The 27,894-nt window shown below is 38.1% G+C and overlaps 4 protein-coding genes and 1 long non-coding RNA gene across 7 annotated transcripts; 4 read left to right on the plus strand and 1 right to left on the minus strand.

Moving 5' to 3' along the window:
- The first annotated feature begins 2,692 nt into the window (after window positions 1-2,692).
- On the plus strand, window positions 2,693-7,374 carry LOC109704010. Its single transcript, XM_020224752.1, has 3 exons — window positions 2,693-2,995; window positions 3,417-4,152; window positions 5,157-7,374. The coding sequence occupies exons 1-3, from the start codon at window positions 2,771-2,773 to the stop codon at window positions 6,782-6,784; spliced, it is 2,589 nt and encodes an 862-aa protein (XP_020080341.1). The 5' UTR covers window positions 2,693-2,770; the 3' UTR covers window positions 6,785-7,374.
- Window positions 7,375-7,975: 601 nt separating this feature from the next.
- On the plus strand, window positions 7,976-11,020 carry LOC109704013 (mitotic checkpoint protein BUB3.3-like). Its single transcript, XM_020224755.1, has 9 exons — window positions 7,976-8,206; window positions 8,284-8,414; window positions 8,571-8,653; window positions 8,930-9,181; window positions 9,302-9,368; window positions 9,713-9,793; window positions 9,871-9,949; window positions 10,405-10,505; window positions 10,935-11,020. The coding sequence occupies exons 1-9, from the start codon at window positions 8,102-8,104 to the stop codon at window positions 10,996-10,998; spliced, it is 963 nt and encodes a 320-aa protein (XP_020080344.1). The 5' UTR covers window positions 7,976-8,101; the 3' UTR covers window positions 10,999-11,020.
- A 1,108-nt stretch (window positions 11,021-12,128) lies between these two features.
- On the plus strand, window positions 12,129-15,368 carry LOC109704009 (eukaryotic translation initiation factor 5A-2-like). Its single transcript, XM_020224751.1, has 6 exons — window positions 12,129-12,281; window positions 12,389-12,516; window positions 14,098-14,220; window positions 14,310-14,366; window positions 14,448-14,522; window positions 14,951-15,368. The coding sequence occupies exons 2-6, from the start codon at window positions 12,394-12,396 to the stop codon at window positions 15,050-15,052; spliced, it is 480 nt and encodes a 159-aa protein (XP_020080340.1). The 5' UTR covers window positions 12,129-12,281; window positions 12,389-12,393; the 3' UTR covers window positions 15,053-15,368.
- Window positions 15,369-15,945: 577 nt separating this feature from the next.
- LOC109704007 lies at window positions 15,946-23,440 on the plus strand. Its single transcript, XM_020224749.1, has 10 exons — window positions 15,946-16,356; window positions 16,454-16,548; window positions 16,985-17,102; window positions 17,186-17,304; window positions 17,790-17,976; window positions 18,125-18,268; window positions 18,795-19,082; window positions 21,771-22,369; window positions 22,455-22,595; window positions 22,808-23,440. Exons 1-10 carry the CDS (start codon window positions 16,015-16,017, stop codon window positions 22,980-22,982), a joined length of 2,208 nt encoding a protein of 735 aa, XP_020080338.1. The 5' UTR covers window positions 15,946-16,014; the 3' UTR covers window positions 22,983-23,440.
- A 1,025-nt stretch (window positions 23,441-24,465) lies between these two features.
- On the minus strand, window positions 24,466-26,992 carry LOC109704012. Of its 3 annotated transcripts, none has more exons than XR_002214124.1 (3): window positions 26,952-26,992; window positions 25,426-25,756; window positions 24,466-24,885 (listed from the first exon to the last, which is right to left on the minus strand). It is a non-coding gene; the product is annotated as an uncharacterized LOC109704012 (long non-coding RNA). The 3 variants fall into 3 exon arrangements; XR_002214123.1 differs by lacking the exon at window positions 26,952-26,992 and adding an exon at window positions 26,926-26,944; XR_002214122.1 differs by lacking the exon at window positions 26,952-26,992 and adding an exon at window positions 26,781-26,856.
- Between the last annotated feature and the right edge of the window lie 902 nt (window positions 26,993-27,894).

A 27,894-nucleotide genomic window follows, 5' to 3' on the forward strand; every position in this document is an offset into this window, starting at 1 on the left:
ATTGTCGAAAACTTCAGGGTGATCTGAAGGAGTTAAAGCGACAGAAGGAGCAAATTGTCGTGAACCAGGACGAGACGGTATCAGCGATGGCGCAGACAGCAGAGTCGGAGATGATCGATTCTGATGTGCTATATGCGGCGACCGGAGGTGCGAAAATTTCGGACGATGCTTGGGTGCTCGATTCGGCGTGTTCTTTTCACGTATGCCCGGAAGAGTCTTTTGCCACCTATAAGGCGATCAAAGGTGGAAAGGCGCTGATGGGGAACGGGACAACGTGCAAAGTATTGGGAGTCGACATGGTGAAAATTCGAATGCACAATGGGGTCGTGAGGACGCTGACAGGTGTGCGGCACGTTCCTAGATTGAAGCGGAATTTGATCTCGTTAGGCCCATTGGACTCGAAGGGTTGCGATATTTCAGCTTCAGGTGGAGCTATGAGGGTCCGAAAACGAGATCGGGTCGTATGCGAGGCGAACAAGCGTGGGAACTTATACGTTCTGAACGGGAGCACAGCCAGAACGGGAGCGAAGACGGTTTGGGTTCTAAAAGTTCGCGGATATGCAGTTGCTCGAGACGGAGCGACGGATGCGGCGACATCTCGAGCGAAGGAGACAAGCTCAAGGTGGAGCTTGCATGGTGAGCTCGACGTAGCGGTTGAAAATTACAAATCAAACCAAGGTGGAGAATGTTAGGTTTTGGTTAGATTTGTAGTTAAATCCTATTTGGATAAGAATTAATATTTAAATCTGTTTGAGATAAATTAAGATTTAAATATTAATTAGAGGATAAATCTAACTAGATTAGGATTAATATTTAAATCTATTAGAGATTGATTAAGATAGATTTAGATATTAATTAAAGTATGAATCCTAAATATATTAGGATTGGGGTACGTTTTAAGTTGAGCATTATAAATAGGCATTGTGGCTCTCTTTTTTGAGTGAGTACGGTTGAGAGCCTGGAGGTGCCGTACCAGAGAGAGAGTTATTGAGTGCACCTAGACCACGGGTGCGCGTGGATGATTGTCTTTTTTATGGGTTTATAGAAGACGAGAGAAGGGTAGAAGAGATTCAAGAAAGAGGGCTCGGGGTGAACTTACTCGTCAAGAGAGTTCAGGGTTAATCGTCTCGTGATGAAGAATATTGTGACCGTATTAGTCGCAGATGCAGCTGTCCCAAAAGGAGGAGACGGTAGGGAAAAATTCCGAGTGACACTTTCGGGGAAGTCCCAAAACGATTACCGGATTACACACCTCACTTTTCTTGTTAGTCGTTGTAAGCAGAATGGATGAGAATCGTTTACTTCCAAAATTCAATAGTCTTGGTTGCTAAACAGGATAGTTACCGGGCGAACTGGTGAAGCCTTCTTGTCTGCGGTTACACGAGGTTAGTGAAGCGCCGGACAGTAGGTGAGTGAAACTGGTTGGCTTAAATTTATCCCATGGCTAAGCGGCGCACAGAAATTATGAGTTGCGTTTTCAGAATAACGGATGATGAGTGCAAAGTCAATCAAACTCTTCGGAGAACAGAAAAAAGGACAGAAGCATTGATTCGGTCGTGGCCATATCAAGAACGCAGAGGTAAGGACTGATAGTTATATCCAGATCCAATCCGAAGGGCTTCAAACCACTCGGTTGCTTACATTGGCACAAATATTGCCTAATTCTTACCAGTATAGAGGACTTCAGTTTTTCACATTCTTGCAAATTTGTTCATGCCTGTTGCCAGACCGTCTAATCTATATGATATAAACCCAGATTTTTGTCATGTATCTTATGAATCGGCTAGAGCAGGAAGCTATATATAATTAATGATTATCTTCTTGATAAGTAGTTGCTTTATTTTTTTCTTTTTTTTATCTAATACTGATTTTGTGGTGTCCCAGTACTGAATCTTCTAGCTATTGTTTCGAGCTTAAGAATATACCAAATAGTGGTGGATATATGGTTCTTTTTGAAAAAGTAGTATCGCATATAAACATTCCTCTTTCGCCAATAGTATCTCCTATGTTCTATAGATACGAGTAACACGAGAGAGGACTGGCATGACGCTGGCTTGGGTTAACAACTCTGCAGAACCATGGGCAGGACATAGTTTTTATATTTTAATCATCTATGCTGATCGATACTTTCTAAATGTTCCGACGTATTAATAACAGTTAACGCTCTGAAGGTCCTCCATGGATGTTTCTGCCCTTGGTTTGTCGGCCGGTGAGATTACTTATGATGAATTTATTAATACTAAAATCGGGCGGCTAGATGGACATGGTAGGTAAGAAGGCCTAAACAGTCGTATATTTTTGAACCATCATGGTTAGGATAGACAGAAGAATAGAAGGTTTTAATGTTGCAAATTCATGGTTTAAATTGATATGAATGACTAAAAGTTTGGACCAATTCTAAATGGTTTCTTCTTGGTCCTTGCTGATTGTAACAAATGTCGAATTCAGTTAGCGGATTTTATACATGGACATGTGAAGGCTTTGGCTGTTTAAAATTCTGAGGCTGATGTGAACAGACAACCGTGTACAATCGGTTGTATAAGCAATTTTAGAAGTGTTGCAGTGTGCATAGATTTTGCTTATCACTCGGGCTATCTAGTCGATAAATTTTTTTGCTATTGCCTGATCACATTTATCTGTGTAATAATTGTCTCCGCTCCTCCCTCTTTTATGTACATGACCTATTCAGATTGCCTGGCCTTCCTTTCTAACGGATTTTGCTTTGTCGATCAACAGTTATTTCTCATGTTTTTTCAATTGATTTGCAGGAATGGGAACTAAAGTGGAGGGAAAAATTTATTTGCCAGGATATTTTGCCATGAGGGATCCTAATTTTTCTTCAAACAGTAGTTGGTCTCTGTACTTTGAAGAGAAAACTTCAAGTGGGCATCCGGATGATTGGTTCATGTCGGGATCCGCAAATGGATGCTCGGAGTATGATAAAGAAATGCTAAAGCGGACAATGCTTGAGCATGAAGCTATATTTAGAAAACAGGTAAAGATTTGATAATCGTTACTTAGTTGGGATGTCTCGTATATAAACCATCAAATTTAGTCTGATACTATTGACATATATGGCCCTTTTTTTGGTGATTCATGCCCTTGAGAACTTTTTTAAACATATACTGATGTACTTCCAAGTTTCAAAAATGCTCCCCTTTACAAATTTTGTCTGATACAAAATCAACTTCGCCAAGTGACTTTGATGACTCCCCACCTGAAGATTGCTTATTTTGTAGGGAACTGCCCATCCATGCGCCATATATAAAATTAGGATTTTACATGTAAATTGGTGATTTACATTACAAGCTGCAACACTGCAAAATAAACTCTTTTTTTGCGTTAACTTTGGAGATTCTTGAGTAAGTTTCTAATTTTCTCACTTCTTGTGCTAACGCTTCTTGCTTGCGATCTAGGTTTATGAACTTCACCGTCTTTATAGAATACAGAAGGATTTGATGCAAGAGTTTCAAAAGAAAGAGTTATTCAGATACCCAATGTCAGCAAATACTTCAAACTCGAATTCCTTTTCATCTCAAATGCCGTGTAATGGTGCAAAACTAAATTGGCAGATGCCTCTCTTCCACACTGGTTATGAAAATAGTCCTATTACACAAAAAAATGAGATTAAATCCTCCTTAAATTTTCTTAAGGAAGGTAGTGTCCAGTCCTCCCCAAATGGAATTACCAAAAAGATGTTTGACCTTCGACTCCCCGCTGACGCATACATTGACAATGAAGAGGAAGAACGATCCTTGAAGAAAAATAAGAGTATTCGAATTGACAACGGAAATGATATTAAGCTAACTTTAGGAAGTGTGAATGGCTTTAACTGCAGAGCGGACAGTTGGGTATCTGATTCACTTACTCAAAACAATCACAATAACCAAAAAATGGCGGATTTGAATCAACCTTTTAGAGAGACATACTGTGAAGGGGTAGCAGATTCAGCGTCAACAGATTTTCTTGGCATGAAGAAATTTAGTACAGAGAATCACTTGCATCATTCATCGACAAGATGGAATACTGGTGTGTTGGCCTTTCAAAGGGACCTTTTTAAAGAAAAGCGTGTGGATGAAGGGTCTAGTTCATATTTCTTCGATGTGAACACAAAAATCAGACAAGAGAACTCATTCATTACCAGAGAAAATGGTGAGTTTTCTTCTATTACTATAGTTATTCTTTCATTGAGGTTCTTTTTGACATGATGAAACTTATCATGGCATTTAACACACTTACATTTTGTCCCTTCCGTTACAGAAAAATTGGTAGGAATTTGTAGGGAAGTAGATAGTATTGTAAATCTTCAGTTATCATATATTGGATATTTCTTGAAGGTTTAGGAATTTGTAGGGAAATAGATAGTATTGTAAATCTTCAGTTATCATATATTGGATATTCTCTTGAAGTTTTTTTAATTGTCCCTGCCCATAACCATTTAAAATTGATTATACCCATTTTCTGGTAGAATAAGATGTAGATAATGTCATCTAACCATAGAGGCATTCGCTGAAATTTCCGAGTTTAAGAGAAGTACATAGGCACCTTCTGGATTTTCTGATGGTTAGCACACTACCATGTATTTTTAAGATCATATATATGCACAATTTTCACTTTCATCGGATTTGATACACATGTTACCATTTTTCAGGGCCTGTATACTTGACCGACTAATTATAATTTAATGATACATATCCTCCTCGGGTCTCTATCTGTTAAATTGTTGCTGGAGAAATCAGAAGTTGCCACAAGGTCCCTTTTTGTAGTTCACCCGTTTTTTTTTTAAATCTACCCCCCCCCCCCCCCCCCCCCTCTCTGTAGACGCCAAGATTGTTTAGACTACATCTGATAACTTATGACCTTCCTTTATCTATGATTGCATGCTTCTAAGAGAATCAGAATCTAATACATAACGAATTTCAGCATAATTGGTTCAAGGATAAAAATGTGAACCTCTATCAATTTTAGGGATGCTTTTACTTTTTTTATCAATTGGTGGTGCATGTCACTCCAATCAGATTATATAAGCTCGCCATGTGTGATTGTGATTGTTACTTTCTTCTGCCATGGGGACAAAGTTTTACTTAGTTCTTTTTTTCCCCCAAACTTACAATCTTACCTTACCCCTTTCCTTTTCTTGGTTAAATATTCTACAGGTAAAGGCACAGGCACCATGAACAATTTTTTCACTCACAATTGCTTTACTCCGGAACCTCAAAGGTCATCAGAACCAGCTGATATGAAGCTTAAGAGAAACCATGAAACTCTTCTGCTCAATCAGAATAACGCAATGGATTGGTTTAGACCAAAAACAACCAATCATCCAAACGTTTCGAGAAGTGCTTTGCCTTCTAATTTGAATAGCTATCATATCCATCAAGAAAGCTTTGGTGATCAATATCTTGAGGGTACAAGGTTGGAAAATGCACTTCCAGATGGATTTCGAGATGGCTTAACTGCCCAGCAAGATCGTACTTTTTGCAACTTGGAGCGTAGATTTGAGGAATCTGCAATGGCGATCTCTTGGCTCAGAAAAAAAGCAGCTTGTGACGAACCTGTCGGCTTGAAAAAGCCACAAACAGTTCCAAGCTTCTTACAAGGAGCTGCTCAAGAACCTAATAGCAAACATGAAAATGAATTAGTTGTATCTATTCGACCTGACGTTAATGCAACCTCCAAGCCTAGCTGGCACATAATAGGGAGAGATGAAGCTTCTGAGGACACTTCTACAAGAATCCTTGGTATTCCCATTTATGATAAGATTCAAAAAAGTGCTATATTCTTGCCCATTTCATGTCAGGAACAATCTCCAAATGTAGACAAAGACACCGAAAAGGCTTCGGGAAGAAGCGGCACCACCCTTAGGAATCTCATTAATCTAAATGATGAGTATTCAGAGCCTTTGGATGTCTTGCCTGAAATTATGGTAGTCAATCCACTGCCAACGTCTGCAACAAGTGCTTCTGTGAAAAGCACTTTTGAGATTGATTTGGAGGCACCGTTATGTCTAACTGAAGATGATATAAATCCTCCACGAGAGTCTGTGATCGCAGTCAATGTTGTTAATTCACAAGGAAAAGAACTCCAGCCTGACTCATTCGATATACAGGCGGCAAACAATATCATCGCTATGTCAATGGAAATAAAATGCTCTTTAGAAAGACCCTCTCCTCCTTGCTCTGATACACTACGGTGGTTTGCCGAAATTATTACATTGAGCACAGAACATGCAGAAAATTCCTCAAATAATGAAGGTTTGGATCTTTTTGAGTCCATGACACTGAAATTGCAAGAGACCAAGATCGATGAGTACTTGTGCGAGCCAAGAGCACTTTTAGATAAAAATGAGGACGATGGAAAAGCTTCAGCTTCAGCTTCTGCTTCTCTACTCTTCACAAAATCTCGGAGGGGCCAAGCGAGAAGGAGAAGGCAAAGGAGGGATTTCCAAAAAGATATACTCCCTGGCTTAGCATCTCTCTCTAGGCACGAAGTAACGGAGGATCTTCAAATCATAGGCGGGTTAATGAAAGCTTGTGGTAGCTCATGGGAGATGGGCTTAATGGGACGAAACGGTCGGAACGGCTTGCGTGCAAGGAGGCAAAGGAGGAGTTTGGCCGTTACCGTTGAGGAGATTCGGGTCAGCCCCCCTCCTCCGCCACCCGTGCTGCAGCCCATTATTCCTGATGCGGACGAAGGGAGAGGTATTATTGGTTGGGGGAGGACGACGAGGCGGTGCCGTAGGTCGAGGTGTCCTCCGGGCAATTCCACTGCACCTTTGAGTTAGGAAAGATGACTCGGAAGTGAGAAAACATTCTTGGTGTTGCTCTATATGTATAGAGGAATTTTCGCATGGGAATTTTCGATGGGGCCGCTGCAGGGTGATTGAAATCGGGATTGTACATGCTTTTGTTGAAGGTCCTAATTTGGGCCTCTGCTTCGGTTAAAACAGCTTGTACATTTTTATAATAATCGTTAGACTATTTCGTAAAGCGGAAAACAAGTTGTTGTGGGTGAAGGAGACGGGAAAAGCCGGTTTAGAGTACAATTCCGGTGTAGAGTACAATATAGCATCACAATGTCTCTGCAGTCAACTGCAGAGAAGTGATGCTTAAAGTCTTAAACAGTGTAATTAGAGAAAATGGACCGAGATGGTGGGAGCTTTTCATTTTCAATCCCCGATTACATTGGAATTTCAATTTACTGCATTTGTGTAAGTGAAGTAGTTGATGAATAGGCTACAGGATTACTATTTGCTACCTGAGATATTAGATTATCAGATCACCAGTAACTCTTGCATATTTTCTTCAGCATTTTGTAAATATCTGCAACAGAGGACCAACTAATTCTTGTATAAATGGTTTTTTTTTTTTTTTTAATTATGATTGTGATTTGGGAACTGCTATAATACTCGAGGGTCTGTTTTGGGTGCACGAACATCCAGTTGGATGGATATATCTCTATTGTTTACTCTGGGGCTAACGGTAGTTGGTTGGCGAATAAGCTAAAATTTTTTGATCTCTGAACTACTGTTTCTCGTGGATTGCATGAAAATGAAGAAGCCTCACCATATATATAACCTGCATGGTGCTAAAACTATTAACGGTGGCTCCACTCTACTGATCTATATTTTAAGGAACCTGCTTCAAATCATAGTTCAAAATGTTAGCAACAAAATTGATGGTTCAAATGTGCCAATTTTACCTAACTATTTTTAAAAAAAAAATATTTCGAGAAAAGCTCCATTTGATTGGGTATTGTATGGCCCAAATTTAAACTTCGGAGCCCAATTTCATGCGGGCCTATTAAGGTCTATGATTGGGCTGAGCCATTTGATTGGGTCTCGTCCAGGTCAAAATTTGTGAGCCCCATTTCATGCGGGCTTTTATGTGCTTCAAAATTGGAGTCGCTCGCCCGAATCTCTAAATTTTGGCGGGAATTTTCAGTAGCTCGCCCAATTTCAAAACTGGGATTTGTTTTCCTCATCTTCATTCATCTTCATCTTCATCTTCATCATCCAGGCGAAATCGCTAGATCGATGACGACGACGACGACGACAAAGCAACTCTCCCCAAAACCTAAATAAGCATCTAGAGGCGATCCGATGGAGGGATCTCGTTTGGATCTCAGAGAACCCATCGGAGACGCGATCTCGAGGATCCGATTCGCGCCGAGATCGAACAATTTGCTAATTTCTTCGTGGGATTCTGTAAGTGTTAGCGATCTCACCGAGTTTGATTCATCGCCGCGATCACTATTTGCTAATTTGGTGTTTTTGGATTACAGGTTCTGAGATTGTATGATGTGGATGGATCGGAGCTTAGATTGGAATCTATCTCGGAAGGGGCGCTTCTAGATTGTTGCTTCGAGGATGAAGAAACGGCCCTTAGCGCTGGATCGGATGGATGCATACGGAGGTGGGGCATCTCTTTAGCTCTCTCTCTCTCCACACTCCCTTTTCCCCTTATTTTTCACACTTGGAGTCCAGTATTTTTACTACTATTGTTGTTGCCTTTGTGTTTTCTTGCCCAATGTACAGCATTCATTTTATTAGTTTTATGTAATATTTTCAGGTATAATTTGTGTTCAGGAACTCAAGATGTAGCGGGTAAGCACGGCGATTGCATCAAGTGCATCGAGTACTCGGCGCAAACGGGTAAGTGGACATCTATTTTGTTCACAATTCAAAAATGTAATTTTCCTTCTTCTCAAGGTTCAATTAGGAAAGCTTAGAATGCTACTGAAATTTTGCATGAAGCAGTACTCGAACCTAATAATAATTGTAACTTAACTAGAAACTGCCAAAGATGTCATTAGACCTATTAGTTCCTTTTAGTAAATCTAGTGGTGATATTATTTGATAATTCTGAGACATAACTAGTTAACTATTTTATATGTATTGTTCATTACACCTACCATAGCTGATTCTCAGGTCAAGTAATCACTTCTAGTCTTGACAAGAAGTTGAAATTCTGGGACATGAATCGAAGCGGAAATTCAGGATGCACAAAAGTTGTAGATTCAGATGTGTGGTCTATGGCATTATGCGGGGTGTATCTATTAGCAGCTGGTGGAACAGCAGTAGATGTTCATGACCTGCGAAATTTAAACGGGCCAGTTCAATCAAAAGAATTGTCTACGGACTATCCTATTAGATGTGTTCGTTCATTTCCGACGTGTCAAGGTACTTCTTTATGTGCTCTTATCACTTAACTAACTGACACTGGAGCTTACTGATGTGAACCTCGTCCATGGGCAACCACCTACGGATAATATGTTTTTTTTTTTTTGGTTAATTTTCCAGGATATGTCACTGGGTTAGTTGACGGATGTGTTGCGTTGAAGTACTTTGATCCTACAAATGAGATGGGGTTAGTTAACGGCTGATACCTAATTCTAAATTTAATAGCTGTGCCCGCTTTTTAGCCGGCAAAACTACTTCTTTTATCAAAAGTTAAAGGCCGGTGAATAAGGGAGCCATTAATTCATCTAATGGTAATAACTCAAATTAAAACATACAAAAGTTGGGAGGTGCCACCCAAAAAAGATAAAATTTAGGGGGTTTGTTTTAAGATGGCTGAATGTTGAGGGGTCTCCATATGCTGCCACATATACCTAAAAAATTGTTTAAAGGAAATTAGATTCAATATGATGTGATGGGTGATCAGGAATTTGATTGAATATACAAAGTTGAATTCCTGGATTTTATTGGCAGGGGCGTTTTCCGTTGTCATCCGAAATCAAAAAACGGAAGGCTCCATCTGGTAGCCATAAATGACATTGGTCTTCATCCATGGTATGCTACAGTTTCTTGTTCTCAAAAGAATGATTTTCACATTCATACAAAACATGAAATCTCATGCCCTTATTCAGCTATGATACTTTTGTTACTGGAGATAACGAAGGCTATGCTATTATGTGGGATGCTCAAGGCAGAAAGAAGCTGTTTGAGGTAAAACAACCTTAATAACCATGATTTTTCGTCATGAGATGCTGCACTGTTATATATAAGAAAAGGCTATAGTTCTTGTCAAATGTTCAACACATATATACCCAATGGTAAGTTACATTTTTCTTGTTTAGACTATATCCGTGTCTAATATTTGCGCACACAGTGTATTCTAAGTTTTTGCACTTCGTGTCCTACTTCGCATGCTCTCTATCAGACCATGTGATGGCTGTCATATTAGTTGCGCATCATTTATGTGAATGTTACTTTATTATGATGGCATCTTAAGTCATTGACATGTTGTTTTCTTCTTTCTTGATGGGTAAGAATTTTCCCAAAGCATCTGATGCTATGCTCTTGCTAAATCCAATACCGAAATTTCTCTTACTACTTCCAGACTGGTATTTTTCTTTTTTGTCAAATTTCTTTAAAATAGCCTAACTTTCGTTTTTCTTCAGTTCCCAAGGTACCCGAACAGTGTGTCGTCCTTGACTTATAACTGTAACGGTCAGCTATTGGCAGTTGCATCAAGCTTCACATACCACGAAGCAAATGAAGTGTTAGTTTTTCCTTCTAATGTTATAGATTTTTTGAGAAGTTCTCTAATATTATAGTTACTGAACGCATCATCAGCTAGTGTCAAATTGATGTAATAATAGTACTTTTTGCTGAAGGAACCAAATGAAATACATTCGCTCAAGAAATATGAAAACTTTATCACCCAATTAAGCATGTGATAAACATGACATGTTTGTTAAAAGAAAAGTTACTATTTTAAGTGGATCCACGATGAAGTGCTGATTATGAATAAAGATGAATTAATCCAACAATGATCTTCACTTTGATTCATGTGATCATTTTAATGCTAAATGCAATGATGTTGGTTTATTTTATGTACTCGGTTTTGGACAAATGGAAAATAGCAACTTTTTTCATCAATTATGGTTTGTAAATTGTAATTCATTTTATTTTCATCTTTTTTGGCCAGCGAGGAAGCTCCGCAGATATTCATACATAAAATGGAGAATTTGGCCCGAACTTCATCAGCGTAGGGGACTTCATATGTGAAAAAAACAAGGAAGTTCGAACCGTGTTGTAACTTTTTTCATTGTATTCTGCATTGTAGAAGTGTGCCTTGTAGGAGGTGCAGGAATGTTCAACCCAACTTTTTTTTTTAATCTAGGACTTTTCTTTTTGAGCAGGAAATATTAGGAAGAATATTTTGTTGTACACACGATTAATTATTTTTTTCCCCTTGATTTTCATTCTGTTCAAGCTTCCTAGAGAGAGGAAGAGTCATCTAGACACTTATTATGGAAAAGTTCAGAGAACTTCATGTCTTATTGTCTTCAACTGTGTTAGTATGACGAGGAGAAAAACGATAGCGACCCATGGGTATGTGAGAGATGATAATAATTTTCGTGGTGAAGATAAAGAGACTTGAATAGTTTAGTTTATCATTTTCAGAAAAATCCAGGCGAGGAAGTTTAGAGAAATGTTTTCTTGCTTCTTCAAGGATCTTATCGATATAAGAATATATAACTTAGAGACAGATATTGTCGTTTAAGATAAACTAGTTATATGGAGAGAGATATTGTTGTTTAAGACAAAACTGGATCTTGTAAAGATTGGGTCGGTTTGGACCAAACAAAACGACTTGGTAGTTTTGGTGGTAGTGAGTATTTATTATCTATTTATCTCGACAAACATAGCAAGCTATGTGAAATCTAAAACCACACCTGATTCAACCTGACCTGACTCAACCCGACCCAACCGGACCATAACTTGGCCCAAACTCGGATTCTCTGCAAACCAGAAGAAAACTCATTTTGACTTCGTTTGGGAGACTTTGCGCAGAGCATCTTAAGTGCAAGAAAAGTATGATGGAAAAATATTTTACTTGTTTTTATAAGTTAAATACATTGTGCAGATCACATCCAGTTAAGATATAAGATGTAGGGATTTCTCAAAAAAAAAAAAAAGATATAAGATGTAGGGTAATATATGTAGGCTCAAATAGCATTTGGGGACCCAAAAACAGGTTTATGGATCTTATGAACCGCTTGCTTAAATGGGCCTCGTGGCGGCCCACACCAGCGTAATTGAAACGCAACACGTGAGGAGACGATCCACCGTCCACGCGTACCCCCGATCCGACGGTCACCAAGCCGGACTCGAGAGCGCTATTTACTCGCAGTTTATGGAAACCCTAGGTCGCGGCGGAATCCGTGTATCGTCATCGGCTTTAAGAGGAAGGTTCCCGCTTCCTCTCTCCCCTCTCGTCCGTCGTCTCCGCCCCCCTCCTCCTCCTTCTCCTCCTCCGTTTCCTCAACTGGTAACTCTCTCTCTCTCTCTCTCTCTCTTTCTCTCTCTCTCTCTCGATTTCGATCTCGATCCATGTCGCGATCTAATGCTTTTTACATCTCAATATCTCTGGATTAGGGAACATGTCGGACGAGGAGCACCATTTCGAGTCGAAGGCCGATGCCGGGGCCTCGAAGACGTACCCACAGCAGGCGGGGACAATCCGGAAGAACGGATATATTGTGATTAAGGGGAGACCCTGCAAGGTTTGCTCTACGATCTATCCGATCTTGTGCTTTGATTCACTTTTTTTGAGATATTTGCTTGTTTAATCGGTCTAGAAATGGCGATTCCTGCTTTACGTGTGATGTGGAATGGTCCTTTCGAGTTTTAACTTCTCTATTTGCTGATCAGGTTACTGTCATTTAGTAACTCCAATGTTGTTTGGACAGATGATCTACGATCTATACCTTGATCTATTCATGGCTAAAATCCATAACTAATTAGGGTATTTCTAGCTTTGGAACTACGTCGGTGGATTTAGTGGCCTCGTGTTTTCTAATGCGTCTGACTTGTTTGGGGTTGATAATTATTCTTTAGAATTTATGTTCATACGTCACGAGTTTTATCCAGAGATTGCTTTACCCTTTTGTAATCGGATGATATCAATCACGAATTAAGAACTTGGAAACTTGCTTGGCCCTTTGAAGCCGGAATACTAATTTTTCACAGTTAACTATAGTTTGAAGTAGTGGAAAATCATTTGCTGTTTACTTCTTACTTCTTAGATGTGCTTGGTTGGTGCCATATTTTACTTTGGGTAATTTTTTTTTAAAAAAAGTAATAAATGGAATTTTAGAAATCTTGAAATTATGTTTTACATGATACGTAGAGTTTTAGAAATCCTGAAATTATGTTTTACCTAATGCAAGTAAACATCTGATCTTGTTTGGATCCACTTGTGTAACTATTATTGTTGATAAATCAATTAAGTAATGATTTTGTTAAAGATGGGAGTTGAAATGTGGGTTTACCAATGCCAAACCGTATTTAGTCCTAGTAGAATATCATTATCCTTGTCTAGTTTTCTTCGTAACTTCCTCTGGAGCTTTAGTTTTGTTTTGTTTTGCAGAAACATTATTCATTCGTTTGTGTGTGAAAGTAAATTTGAGCCTATCCATGCAAGGAAGCCTATTAAGCATTAATTTGTGAAAATGGGGTACTCATATACCTTATAAAATATATCTACATATTTACAGATGTTTTCTTATCTGCTCGTGCGATAAGTTTTGATTGGTCGATGTAGAGCCTAGATAGATGCTTTATTTTTTTTTTTTCAGTTTCATCCTTTATGATGTGTTTCTTTATGTAGCAAGTCTCTAGAAATCGTTTCATGCCCTTTGTGGAAGTTCATTGTTACAGTATAGATGGGTCTCTACATCATCAATTACTCTGTTTTCAGCAAGCTTATTTGAAAAACCACAATTTGTGGAGTTATGACAAATAGCTGCAATATTCTATGATGCTGATCCCAGTATGGAAGATATATAGCAATTTGGAAATTCAATTTCCTTGCTAGAAGCTCAAGATCCTGTTGTCAATAATTAAGAAGAGGAACTGTTATTTAGGCTTGGGGGGCAGTTATTCAATTTCATCTGTGTGTCATCATATTTGATGTTTGACATCTTATGCCTTGATACTCATGTATGCTGCATATACAATATATTTGTGTGCGAGTATCTGTCTTCTAATACAAGTGGACTTCAACGGGTATTGCGTACTTCAGAAAGTTGACCTGTTTCTTGTTTTTACCTCTTGGTTTGTTTTGTTGGTAATTGCTTTTCTAGGTTGTGGAGGTTTCCACTTCCAAGACTGGAAAGCACGGACATGCAAAATGCCACTTTGTTGGCATAGACATCTTCACCGCCAAGAAGCTCGAAGATATTGTGCCCTCGTCACACAACTGTGATGTACGTTTGTAACAATTCTTATTCAACCCTACCAGTTGAATTCTCGCTAATTGTCATGATATATGAACTTGATTTGGTTGCATTTGCAGGTGCCTCATGTTAATCGTACTGATTATCAGCTGATCGACATATCTGAAGATGGATTTGTATGTCTCGCCTTCTCCTTGTGTACACTTTCCTGATCGTTTGTTTGATCTTTTATTTTGACCATGTGATGCGTATGACAGGTGAGTCTCCTGACTGAAAATGGCAACACTAAGGATGACCTGAGGCTCCCGACTGATGACAGCCTGCTCGCGCAGGTTAGTAGTTTAGATTAGTTTCTCCAATATTTTATTGTGTAGTGTATTATAGCATGAGGGGGAGAAAATTCTGCCAAGTGGTCTATAAGTTTCATGACGTATAGGCTCTTGATAGTTGTACAATATTCTTATCCTAGTGCATAGGACACAGTCTGTCCTTATTACGAAATTGACATCTTCCTAGTGTTCCTTTTTTTCTATTTTTGCGTGCGTGGGTTTATGCACGGTATTGCATAAATAAACATAGAAGCTTATGAGCTTTGGCAATAACGTATTAAAGTGTGATGCCTCATTGCAGTGAGGCAATTGACAGCCCTAACTAAGGGGTGTTCCGTGATTTTGTCTCCCCCCTTGGAGATGTTGGAAATCCAAAATGGTTTTCTCGATAGTTCGCTTATGACTTTTCCGTTCGTTGTGTTGTTTGACAGATCAAAGATGGATTTGCTGAAGGGAAGGATCTGGTGGTGAGCGTGATGTCCGCTATGGGCGAAGAACAGATCTGTTCTCTCAAGGACATTGGGCCTAAGTAGTCGCCCATCATCTTCTGTCTGGTTGTGTCTGTGCTTGTTCTTTGTTCTTATTAAGCAAGGAGAACTTGTAATAGTTCATACGTTGCTATTTGTTAGACTCGGATGATATCATAATTAGGTGGTCTTTCGCTACTCTTATCTCTTCTTTTCTCTCAGCCTGGATTGGTGTTGTATCGCATGGAACCCATCCTTAAATTGCCTGTTATGACGAGATTTTTTGTTTCTTTTTTCTTCTTTTTTTTTTTTTCCTTTTGCCGGCCACTATCTTTGTATTTTGCTTATCTGTGGTGAAGTATTTTCTTATTGGTTGATCTTACCATTTGTTGTGGCTCTTGGTTGTCTTATATACTGTTCTATGATTATACGTGTATACATTGCGTGGGTTTTATTTCAAACTTTTGCTATATTGTTTAGTTGTTTAGTAGTGAAGTTGTTCGATGATTATCTTGTATATTATTCGGCTAAGGAGGATAATTTTGAGTTTATAAAATTGACGCCAGGATTGTACTATGGCACCCAAAGGAAAGAAAAAAAAAGATCATCTCTTCTGGCACAGGCATGAGGAATGACTGGTCTAATGTTTAAAATCTGAGTTTGAGTTTGTGGGATTGTGTTGAAAGAAAGATCGAAAAAAACAAAACTGGATATAAAATGCAACTGTTTAAATCTTAATATATGTTTATCCGTGTATGGCATAAATTGCTTAACTATATGTATACATAAAAATTAGATAATTAGACGGAGGGCCTAGCTAGGAGCAAACGCTTCCAAAATCTGGTATTACATATTTGGGTGAGCGATCTAGTTTGGACCCGAATTGCTGATGCTTACGGCCCAACTCCTGGTTGGGCCTCTGGGCCAGCCCATTTATAAATATCCCAACAACAGCGTACCCGACGGGGAATGGAGATAAGGTTTTAAATGGCGGCGAAACTCTCCCGCCTCACTCCCCAACCTCTCCCATGGCGGAATCCCTAATCCCCAACTGCATCCAACGATTCCCATCGAAACCCTCGAGATGGAGACCGGATTCTACCACATGTCGCCGTCCCCCTATCCCCATTACCGCTAGATTTGCTCGTTCGAACCCCAAAAAAGGCCCAATCGAGCTCCCGAATCCGCGTTTCCGGAGCCATTTCGGAGGGATTCGAGCGGCGGCGACGCCTCCTCCTCCTCCTCCTCCTCCTCCTCCTCCTCCTTCGGTGGAGGAGACTGAGGAGGCGAAGGGGAACGTGGAGTCGATGAGCATCGATTTGCGTCGGTTCTTTGAGCTCAATTTGGGGAGATGGAACGGCTCCTTCTACGTCAGTAGCCCTAAATCGCATAATTTCGATCCTTACATTTGTTCTAATCTGATTCGGTTTTTCACTTTCTAATTGTTTTCCGATTTTTTGATTGCAGCAATTCGATGCCAACGGGAATTTGTTGCAGAACGTGAGCACAAAGCTTTCCGCAAGCTCGTACGGAGAGGACGAGCTCCTCAGCCTTATTCAAACGTGAGACTCTGCACTTCTTCTTTTCTTTTTTGTTTGCCAGAATTATTATTATTATTATTATTATTATTTACATATATGCTTATTTACGGTGAAAATTGATGATCTCTTGTGAACAAAATTACTGCTATTTTTGAACAACTGGTATCGTGTAGTACTGATTGCTACTGATTGCTACTGTTAGTCAGCTATTACGTCATATTGACAAGGTAATTTGACAGCTGAATTAGTAATCAGATCATCTCCTATAGATTAGTAGTTATATCGTCATATCTTCCTATTAATTTATCATTTTGTTTGGAAAATTATATGAGATCTAACAATTAACTTTATTGAAATTTCATTTGAAATTTAGTGACCAGTGATGTAATTTATCCATATCTGAAGATTCGGTATTTAGTAGTTGGATCTTAAGTCAGTTCTACTATGTATTTTGTAGGCTATACATCAAGCAACCTCCTTCGAGAACATCAATCGCAGGCTATGATGCTGAACCTGAATGGACGGAGTACAAAATCAAGGAGATTAACATGTTCACCGCAGACAAATATCAGCAGGTGATAAGGACTCACCACTCAGCTGTTGAATTTCCTGTATATTATGCTCTCTTTTCTAATGAGCAATTTCGTTTAGTGTGCAGCTCGGATTCTTCCCAAAAGAGAAGGCATTTTCTCTGAGGTACCAGACTGCTGGGATGCTGGACGCTGTCCTTCGAGCGGGCGTGCTTGGAGAAGATGACACTGGTGAAGAGTCTCCCAGGTTAATATTTCCCTGTAGCCTCAAGGTTTGGTCTACAATATACATGCATACATCTCTACAGATGTTTATATCTGCATCTGTGTATGTAGGTGTATGCATGTATCTGTATATCGTGTATGAATTTGTTTGTAGTCTCTTCCCCCTTAAGACAAGCATATCTATGAAGGGAGAGTTTAGCAAAGCCTAGCACAGATAGAGTCATCTCTCAAGAAAATTAGAGCTTAAAATATGCTTACCGGGTAGTTGTGTCTTTTACTGAGAATTTGTAGTCGCAATTCTGTTTTCCTATGCTGCAGTTTTGCTCTCTTTGACTATCTTAATGCTCGAGTGGATCGATGGATCGTCTGCTAGACTCTATACTTCAGAATTAGATCACTCTCAGCCATCGTTAATACAAGCTATATAGCTGGTTGCTCTGCTGCATAATTAAAAAAATCTCTCTATCATGGCATAACGATCTTGAAGCATATATTTCTTCTTCGCAGAAACTTGAAGGTTCCTTCTCGTCAGCCATCTGTTGTATGTGAGAATTGCCTCTATTCTCTCAGGAGAGATAGGCGAGCAAGAGCCTTCCACATAATGGACCCAAAAGGATTTCTTGAAATGCTTCTTATTTTCCTCGAAGAACGAGGAGATGAGGTGCCACTTATTTCTTCTTCATGTGATTTTGAGGTTAGCATTTCTAAACTGAAGGTCGTTTGTGCTGCTAACATGTAAAACATGTGTTAGCTCCAACGTACGCTGGATTATGCAAAACAATTGTTCTTACGGACATACTTTGGTTTTATTCATCTCACTCAGTTTATTTCATAAACATTAGGACGTCCCGGATAGGATAAGCGCACTTCTTGGACGGTGGGAGGGTCGTTCTGTAACTAAACGAAGTGGGGTATATGGAGCAACAATTTCTAAGGCCGATACAGTTTCTTTGCTTGAAATGGATCGCAATGGTCAGCTAATTCAGGTATGCTGCTGCCGCAATATTACCTTTTATCCTGTTTTAGATTTTTAGGTCCAAACTATTGAGTATCTACTAAATATCAAAAGAAGTTACTGAAGCACACAATATTGCCAACGGAAAAAAAAAAAGGCTTTTGATTAATCTGGTTCTACGTAATGTTACTAGACAACCCTGGAATTCTGTTATATCCACTTCTCTTTGTAACTGTTACAATAGTTTCTGTAATCTGCGCCACAACCAAACTCAGAATTTTTTATATCCTGTCCGGGGATAGTATGCTTCCAATCCCAGTGTAGCAAGATAACCTCAGAATAGGGAAAACAAAATTAAAAAAAAAAAATTCTGCTTAATTTGTCCCCAAGCTAAATGGTGCAGGGGAACAAGTATTCTACTCGTCTCTCCGGTAGAAACTTTGCATATTCATCTCGGTTTACAACTATTTTCACTATAGCATAATCCTTCCTTGCCAGCGTAAATCCATTCTCTCTTGCAAATAAGTTATAGTAGCTCTTCTTATATTCTCGTCCAGGACATTGCTTCGACCACCGTCGGTAGTGGCACGACAACAAACGTGCACTGGACGGGAACAGTGAACACTAACTTAGTTTCCTTTGACGGGGGATTCCAATTGACGTTATTACCCGGAGGGATGTACATGGGATGCCCAGCCGACATTGGAAAGTGTGTCGCGCAATCGCAACCCTTCCATTTGGAGTTCTGCTGGATGGAGTCATTGGACGAGCGGCAGAGGCTCGTCCGAACTTACGATGTTGAGGGCTTGGCTGTCTCGTCGACATACTTCTATGAGAGAAAAGTATAAGCAGCAGCATGCAAAGGTATTGCACTGTGCCTATGTGCTTTTAATCAAGTTTCGAAATAGTTGTTTTTCTTTAGTGAATTAGGGGGTTTATTGACTTGTTTCTTTTGTCAAAATGCATGCTCATCATTTTCCTTCCTATTCCCTCCTAGCATGATTATATTTTATAAGTTATGAGCATTGAGAGACTTAATTTCTGTATTTAAAAGTTTTCTGATTATTTATGTATTATAATCTTCTTCTTTGCTCTTTTTTTTTTTCCGGCTTATAAAGTAATTTCAATGTTCTTTAAGATGTAAAATGTGAATATCATTTTTCTTCTTAACCGTTGTAGGGAGTAATCCTAATAAATGAAAACCCTTTTCTACTGCAGTAGTGATTTGCTCATTACATCCTTGAGAAAACAATATTCAAGATTTATTAGGAGTACCAACCAAAATAATCTTAACATCTACGTACCGTGAGCTGCAACTAATTCTTTTCTTTTCTTCTGTGTTTTTTATTTTTTATTTTTTCCCTTTTGCTTTATCTCTTTAATGCATGCATGAAAGTGGACTTCAAACGTAGATTTATTTTACGCTTATGCGGATTTCACCGTAAGTACACTTTATTACTATGAACACATGCTTCGCCTTGTTCAAATATTCGTGTTAGAAATACTACCTAATTGGGAATATGTTATATTTCTTTATCTCAAATAAATAAATAAATACATAATTGAATGGCCTAATTTATCTTTATTATGTGAAATTTAACCTCAGGTCTAAATTTCAAACCCCTGTTGGGTTTCGGTGCGCTTCGATTTTAAGATTGAGATGCAATTTGATATTTTTTATTAATTTTATTTTAAGATAATCGACTTTTGCGACACTAATGCAATATCAGAATACATATCTTAACTCAATATGAGTTGGAAAGAACTTCAAATATTTTAAAATTGATTTCAAAACTATTAATGGTAATGAGAAATTGCAACAGTTGTATTCACGAAAGCGGAAACCTGCAATACAAACGCGTTTCAGTTTTATTTAAACGTAACATTTTGTATTATTTAAATAGTTGAGAATAAGAAATGTCAATTTGTTTCTTTAAATGTAATAATGTGGCTAAAATATATGTAAATAAAGCGTATGCTTTCTTAAACTCACAATTTAACAAAAATTCAACTGGGGACACAAATTAATTCGTGCACCTGGTGCATGGCAGTAGCCACGTTCACCACCCTCTCTTTTTTTTCTTTGGCTTAATTATACAAACTTTTTTAACACTTGATTCTGTGTCTCAAATACTACCCTGCATAAAAACTTTAAATAGTATTCCCTATATTTTTTTGTCTAAATTGTTAATAAGATGGTTTGATGCTAGATCCACTGAGAAATCACAACCATCCATATATTTTTACGCCAACAATAAATAGAAAAGGCCAGAAGCCGTGCATGATCATCTTCATGCACAAAAAAAAAGAAAAAAAAAATCCGATTGGAGTTGTTAAATTGACACATGGTTATCTTAGCTTTTATCCCAAGCCTTTGTAGATGTTGGTGTATGATATCCACTTGTACACCCGGTGCAGCGAACATTTTCTCTCGCTGGCCCCACACGGTTCGCCCCCACATCGTCGTGAGTATTCTATAGAAATATGTATACACTCCTATTGGTTGCTACGTGAGCAAAAGATCTCTCTCTCTACATCTCTGATTCCCTTCCACGAAGTTTTAAAACTATCATCTCGATCGCTTCACGGAAAAGAAAAAGTTTCTTAATATCCAACCTCCTTACAAAAATAACAACAACAATAAGAAAAAAAAAAAAAAAAAATGCAAGAGGGTGATCAGGGAGCTTCTAAATCATCGTCAGCGCCGCCACCGCCACCACCGTTTTCACCCTTTGTTACTGAAAAAGAAGAAAAAGCAGCAGCAGCTGCAGCAGCTCTCGACTTCTATATATGGCTTATCCTTCTCGCAGCTTCTCTCCGAAGATCCTCCTCCGATGCCGCAAGAGGTGCCGCCGCTGTGTTGAATTTTGGTCGAAGGCAATAAATGTCGTCGCCTTCTCGTCCACAGCTCCCTACTATGATGCATGCTCCCACCATGTTACGTACCTTCCACTATGGGGTAATTACTTCTGTGAGTTCAATATTTCCCTTTTCTTCTTTTTGTGATGTTTGTGTGAATTTTGAATCGAAAGTTTAGTACAATAGGTTGTTGGATTATGTTTATAGTATAGTTGTGTGTGCGAAGATTAGTTTGTTTGTTGAATATATAACTTGCTCTGTTGATTAATGATGATGATTAAGTAGAGCCTTAAAAGGAATTTAACTTTATTCGATTGGGTGAGTAACCGGATAAGGAGGAGTTTATTTAGGCGAAAGAGAGCAGAGAGTGTTTGAATTTGGAGGAGGTGACGTGATTTGAAAGTGCTGTTTTTCTCAAAATTCAAAAAAAAAAAAAAATACCGCGCTCTAATATCTTAATAAAATTTTAATATTCCACCAATATTGGTGACTTTCCAATAATGTGTTCTCCGTTGACAAGAGAGCATAGGCTTAAAGATGACAAAAGTTGATTTGGGGCCCACTCTCATTCAAGCAAAATTTTAGGTAGAATAAGGTTGTCAATAATACTGATCAGAAAAAGTATTACTTATATTTTGGCCTTCTTTTTTTCTCTTTTCTCATATGATTATCAGGAAAAGAAAGAAGTTAAATGTAAATGTCTTATCTTTATTGAGCAAGGGCATCACTCTTTGCAGGCAAAGCCAGATTCCTGTGCATATCTTCAACCAGCATATCAATCTTCTCTGCCTCAACAAATACTAAACCCCTTCCTGCAGCCAACCCCGCGTATCGCCGGTGCACCTTCGCTGAATTACGAGCTATTATTCCATGAAAGCGGTGGCGCCTTCGAACCAGTCGGCGATCCCTACTCAGATAAGACTTCTCAGATGTCGAATCTTGCCGTCGAGAAACCGCCTGGCGATGGATACAACTGGAGGAAGTACGGTCAGAAGCAGGTGAAGGGCGGCGAGTTTCCCCACAGCTATTACAAATGTACCGCCGCCAAATGCGATGTCAAGAAGCAAGTCGAGCGTTCTTTCGATGGCAACATAAAGGAGATAATCTACAAGGGCGAGCACAACCATCAACCTTCACAAAATAGGCGGGGCGAGGAAGGTGGTTACGACGACGACGATACTGAATCCAAATTCGAGAACTCGTCGGTTTCGAACGATGAAGATGAGGATGGAACTGCGATAAATGAAGGGGATAGTAAGAGTAGTCCTAAAATGTGGGTAGCAATGTGAATTCACGGCAAAACTAACATGTAAGTTATGCGGTAAACGTGTCTGAAAGGTTCTTTCTCCGCTTTGCAGAAACAGAGATACCGAATCCGTGGAATCGACTTCTCAGAGAATGCTCGTTTTGCAAACCATAAGTGAAACTGATCTTTTGGATGATGGTCATAAGTGGCGTAAATACGGACAGAAATACGTCAAAGGAAATAATCACCCCAGGTAGAATAATTCCTCTATTTATCTGCTTACTGTTGGTGTTTGCTTCAATTTTGTTTCTGCTGCAGCAAAAAAAAAAAACTATTGAAAGAATTAAACCAGTAATTAACAAATCATGCAACTTATACCAAAAAGCCATGCATCTTGTTCGACGCGTCGACTCTAATTTAATCATCTGATCCATAAATTGATGGAATTCTTATTGAAATCTCTAGGAGTTACTACAAGTGCACGAATGTGGGATGCAATGTCCGCAAAAGAGTCGAAAGATCTAAAAAGGACCCAAAAGCAGCTTTAACTACATATGAAGATAAGCATAACCATGATGTTCCAAAAGCTCGAAGCACCAGCCATAATACTGTTTCGGCTGAACCTGCATCAGATAACTAGCAACCAAAGCACTAGATAACAACTCCAAGAAGAATGAGATTGCTTAGTTGCTTTTCGAAGAAGCCCTGTGTAAATACATACTGTAGATGATTGTGGGTGAATGGCTTGTATGGATACATACATTGCGGCGACTGCGGATTAAATGGCTGGTAAGATCATCATACAAGTGAGTGTGTGAATAAGTAGCTGGTGAGATGTTTGGCTCGCTAACTACTGTGACAACTTGGTAAGATATTTCTCTTCTCTCTCCCGCAGCGATTTTAGAATTGATGATCCTATTTGTAAATAAATGTAGGATTCTTTTTTCTTTCTTTTCTCCTTGTACACTGATTTTGGACTTTATGTTCGAGAAATTGTACATAAACTGTTGGCCTGTTTGTGTAAAAGTACAGGGGGAAAAAAGATAAATGACGGAACAAAAGAAAGAATTAGTGAAGAAAAAAAAGTTTCTCTAGGTTTCTCTTTCTATGGCATTATGCTTTCAATTGGCTTTTTTATCTGAATACGACTTAAAATTATTGCATGGTCAGTTGTATTTACTATCACAATACATCATGAATTAATGTATTAGAAAATATAGTTGCTGCTGTAACAGATAGTATTATTGAATTAGGACATCGACGGAGGGAGCTTGTTCAAAAACACTGATCAAGTAGAACATCTTCAAGGAAGCATTAACGGCTTTTTTTAAACTGAAATCCCCTATCCAGTTGCCTGCTGCAGTAAAAGAAGAACCGTCACATTAAAGCTCCTTTCAGGCCCAGAGGCTTAACATAGCTTCCTAGCACCACAAAAACTCCTAAAAGTTTCGTTTGTCAGACACCTACATTCATCTTCTTAAAGGAGAGAAACCATTTCAGATGTTAGCAAAACAAGCACTAAGCCGCTTCGTCCGGCTCAAAAGTGGGAAAGAGGATCAACTCTCCGGTGATAGTTTTCAGGATCAACTCTCCAGTGATAGTTTTCTAACAAATAGAACTGAAAAAAGGGCTTGTAGTGCAAGAACACGTTGTTATACTTAGTCTCTACACTATAGAGGGCCTATTTTTCTCCCCTTTTTGTTTTGAGAATTGGGCACTTTGTCCGCCACAGCCTACTGGAAATCCTCCCAACCTAAGACCCTCCCAAGACTCGCCATGTGATTGGTGCCTTCGACTCCTTGCGAAGATCAATGAAGCATCTGTAAATTTTTTGTCACTAGGGAAGCCTATCTTCCTAGCTAGGAAGAATAAATTGTAAACTGTCTTTATATATGTCTTCTGTGTTTAATTTTCCTAACTCATCATGATGTTCGATCTTTCCAAAGAACAGGATAAGAAGAGTAAGAACTTAACATATATAATATACATAATATACACAAATCAGATCCGATTTACAAGCACTTTTAGCTAAAACTGTCTAATTTCTGTAAGGATGTGATTTCTCAACAAAACAAGCATCTTGAGAAACTAAAACAGCATTAAGATTCTGTGGAATATCCAAGTTACCGAGTAATAACAAATATAGCCCTGATGCACATTGGTATAAATGAATAAACAAATCATATAGAGAGAGACATGGAGCCAGACGTTGGGGAAAAAAGAAAAAAACAGATGCTATGGCTCATCGAGCAATCGGAGTACACTAGCATTGGGTAAATTCATTAACGCACAGGAATAAGAACAATGAAATAAGGTTACAGACACCACAATGGTAAAAAAATTGTTCCCTACATTAATTTCATCAAATACCTTTTTCAGGTGCTTAATCCGGGTGTAGATCATCAAATGAACAGCAAATATTGTAGAATTTCTTAGCCTTATTGGTTCGCAACATTGGGCCTCTTCAGTTCTTGGAACTTATCTTCACGCGAAAGGTTCTCAAACTTATGCATAGAATCCACCATGTCTGAAGCATCTTCACACTGCAATAAACAATTCCCCATCACATTGGTTACAGCAGAAGAGATTCTACAAGTAAGAGTCACAAAGAAAAACTTGTGTTCGGAGAAAGAAATGAAAAAAAAAAAAATACAACGTGATTACTTTTATTAGCTACCAAAAAAAAAAAAACAAAATCAGTTGACATAAATTTGCACTCAAACTAGTTAAATATTAATAATCTAGAGTACAGAGTCAAACCATGCCTCTTTTTGGCATCAAAGAGCAAAAAGAGATCAAACTGAAGTTACTAATCATGAAATTATTATTATGTAGCTTAGACATTCAATTAAAAAAATAATAATAATAACAAATGAAACTCTGGATTTGATATTATCCTGCTAAATAACAATACTAAGAAATGATCACAATAGATCACAATACTAACAATAGATCACTTCAAAACCACACTGTAGAAAAAGAGAATATGAAAGCCAAAAAAAGAAAAAACGATACAACCGGCAACTAAAGCGAATTTTGAACTAAAAAAGAAGACTAAAGAAGAGAAGCTAAGATCTAAATACCATTTCCCAAATCCATCTGATTGCGATGCCATTGCAATTGAGTGAGGTGGAATGTTAAATTTGCGACCTCGGATCTCCGCCTATTGGGCACAGAAGACTCAGCGCGAACGATTTTGCTCCGAGTAGAAGAATTACCAGCATCATTGCCCCTGAGAGTGGGTTCATCATATATCACTGCTGAAACTTTTCCACAGCATTTCCTAGCTCTAAGGGACCATAGTTGTGATCTAGGTGTTCTATTTGATGTCGATACACAAGAACCCATTGTGTCGGGGCAATTGTACAGGTCAACTAGAGAAACAAGCATAGATCATGAGACATTCCATCCTCTCTGGAAAAGTAGGCATAAATTTGTGAATTACAGTAAGTAGGTGAACCTGAAATGGATATAATAATAATGGATAGAAACAAAAATAACTAAAATAATAATAATGACAACAATAATGATATAACCTTTTTGTTTCAATAAACAAAAAATGATAATAATGACAACAATACTTTCTGTATAAGGTTGAAATCTTAAGTCAAGCTTATATCTAAAAAATGGAAAATTAACTAAAAGGTTTGGATCATACATGAAATCTTAAATGAAATTATACAAAATGACTAGCCCATCAGTATCAACATTCTATAAACTTCACTAAAGCAAGTAAAATTGCCAGAAGAAGAAAGATTATGCCATAATGATAGTTATTAACTACAATTGAGTGCCATATACATATCAAGATAGGCTCTCCCTTTAATTAGTAAAGGATTCATGTATTACTCAGCCAAATTGGATGCGACCTCTTTATGGTGAAAAAGGGCCAAATCACTCAGATTAAGCCTATATTACAGAGGAAACAATGGATTTGAGTTCTCAATCCCCAAAAACGAAATTTTGGAGTAGTTTCCAATTTTTTCTACTTTACTCAGAAGCTTGAAACAAAAACTGCAGGAAAAGATCAAAACTCAAAAAGAAAAAGGCCCAAAATTCAGTCAAAAATAAAATAAATCAATAAATTATTTGTTGAAACATTCTTATCATCTAATTTAAAGAGGAAATGACGCAGAAGATCACAGGACATAAAAGGAAAAAAAAAAAAAAAAAAAAGCAGCAAATTTTGAAGCTTCTCACCAAACAAAACCTTTAATTTTACACAGATCAGAGTCTAAATAATAAGCCCCAGCAATTTTATTTGCCAAAAGAACAAATTTATTCACAAAATAAAGATGATCCGGATGATCTAACACTTAAAGGTGACACCTTTCTTAAGAAAAATCACCAGTTACAAATAATTCGAACCATATTACATCAAATTAAAAAAAAAAGTTGGGTGGGGGGGGGGGGGGTGAAGAGATCAACGAAACCTTACCGAAAGAAAAAAAAAAATCTCCTCCCCCCACCTCCCTAGATCGAAGAAGCCGATAAATAGGCTCACACAATCCGACCACAGAAACAGTAGCACGCACTTCAAAGCGCCTTATTGAAGAAAAAATTAGAATTTTTTTTTTTTTTACTTAAAATAATAATTATCTCCTCCCACCACGGCTTCGCCTTTTTCGAGTAGTGGGAGTTGTCTCCTCCTCGCCTCTTTTTTTTTCTTTTTTCTTTTTGCCTTTTTGTTGTGGTTTGGGTGAACGGACTCTGGTTTTTTTTTTTTTTTTTTTTTTTTTTTTTTTTTAAATAAAGCTCAAAGTGCGCAGTAATGTGGAAGGCAAAAGCAGTTTTTAAAGTGCATTGCTTCACGCTTCACTACTTTATTGGAGACTCTTTTTTAGATTTGATGTAGTCCCACCGAATTGTTACTTTGCCCCCTTTTTTTTATATATATAATTTTGCACCTGATCTCTACTGTGGAAGTGCCAAACATGTGGTAGGAATAGTAACGAATATGTTTGTGCTCAAAACAGAAAATGGCTCTTCCAGTAATTGCATTGGAGATCTATTAATTGTTGTTATAAAAGAGTAATTTGTGAGATGTGTTATTTTGGTTATTTTAACATCATGTAGATAGATGATTATTATATCTAGAATGAATGAAATAAATACTTTTCGGTTGAATATGAATCATTCGAACTATCATAATTAATACAAAGTAAGAGTACTAGAAAGAAATAGCTATTAGAACCAATCAAACAAAGAGTGTGATTGATGATTAATTTCTAGAAACGTACTAAACTACTTGATGTATAAAATTCGGAGTGAAGCATATGCGTTGAGCACAGAATGAAGTCACATTAATAAACACATCCTTTTTACATTTAGAATCAAAAGCGAATTGCTGAACAATTTATTACAAACATAAAAAAAAAGCACAATCTCAAGGATAAGAAAAGAAAGAAAGATTAGAGATAAATCTTTTTTTCCATTTCATTGTTTTTGAATTTAAAGTGTTTTCCCTAGCCAGGGTGATCATCACCAACTTATTCACCTGGGAATATTTCTACTAGGTTAATCCCTAGTATGGATCTTAAAAAAAAAAAAAA

Source organism: Ananas comosus, unplaced genomic scaffold (assembly GCF_001540865.1).
Source record: "Ananas comosus cultivar F153 unplaced genomic scaffold, ASM154086v1, whole genome shotgun sequence".
Taxonomy (NCBI): Eukaryota; Viridiplantae; Streptophyta; class Magnoliopsida; order Poales; family Bromeliaceae; genus Ananas; species Ananas comosus.

Coding starts and splice junctions, on each gene's coding strand:
- LOC109704010 (XM_020224752.1), top strand. CDS start 2,771: ATGGGAACTAAAGTGGAGGGAAAAATTTATTTGCCAGGATATTTTGCC. Junction 2,996..3,416: donor AAGCTATATTTAGAAAACAG/GTAAAGATTTGA, acceptor CTTGCGATCTAG/GTTTATGAACTTCACCGTCT. Junction 4,153..5,156: donor ATTCATTACCAGAGAAAATG/GTGAGTTTTCTT, acceptor AATATTCTACAG/GTAAAGGCACAGGCACCATG.
- LOC109704013 (XM_020224755.1), top strand. CDS start 8,102: ATGGAGGGATCTCGTTTGGATCTCAGAGAACCCATCGGAGACGCGATC. Junction 8,207..8,283: donor TAATTTCTTCGTGGGATTCT/GTAAGTGTTAGC, acceptor TTTGGATTACAG/GTTCTGAGATTGTATGATGT. Junction 9,794..9,870: donor GACATTGGTCTTCATCCATG/GTATGCTACAGT, acceptor GCCCTTATTCAG/CTATGATACTTTTGTTACTG.
- LOC109704009 (XM_020224751.1), top strand. CDS start 12,394: ATGTCGGACGAGGAGCACCATTTCGAGTCGAAGGCCGATGCCGGGGCC. Junction 12,517..14,097: donor TTAAGGGGAGACCCTGCAAG/GTTTGCTCTACG, acceptor TTGCTTTTCTAG/GTTGTGGAGGTTTCCACTTC. Junction 14,523..14,950: donor ATGACAGCCTGCTCGCGCAG/GTTAGTAGTTTA, acceptor GTTGTTTGACAG/ATCAAAGATGGATTTGCTGA.
- LOC109704007 (XM_020224749.1), top strand. CDS start 16,015: ATGGCGGAATCCCTAATCCCCAACTGCATCCAACGATTCCCATCGAAA. Junction 17,103..17,185: donor CCGCAGACAAATATCAGCAG/GTGATAAGGACT, acceptor TTTAGTGTGCAG/CTCGGATTCTTCCCAAAAGA. Junction 22,596..22,807: donor AAAGGAAATAATCACCCCAG/GTAGAATAATTC, acceptor TGAAATCTCTAG/GAGTTACTACAAGTGCACGA.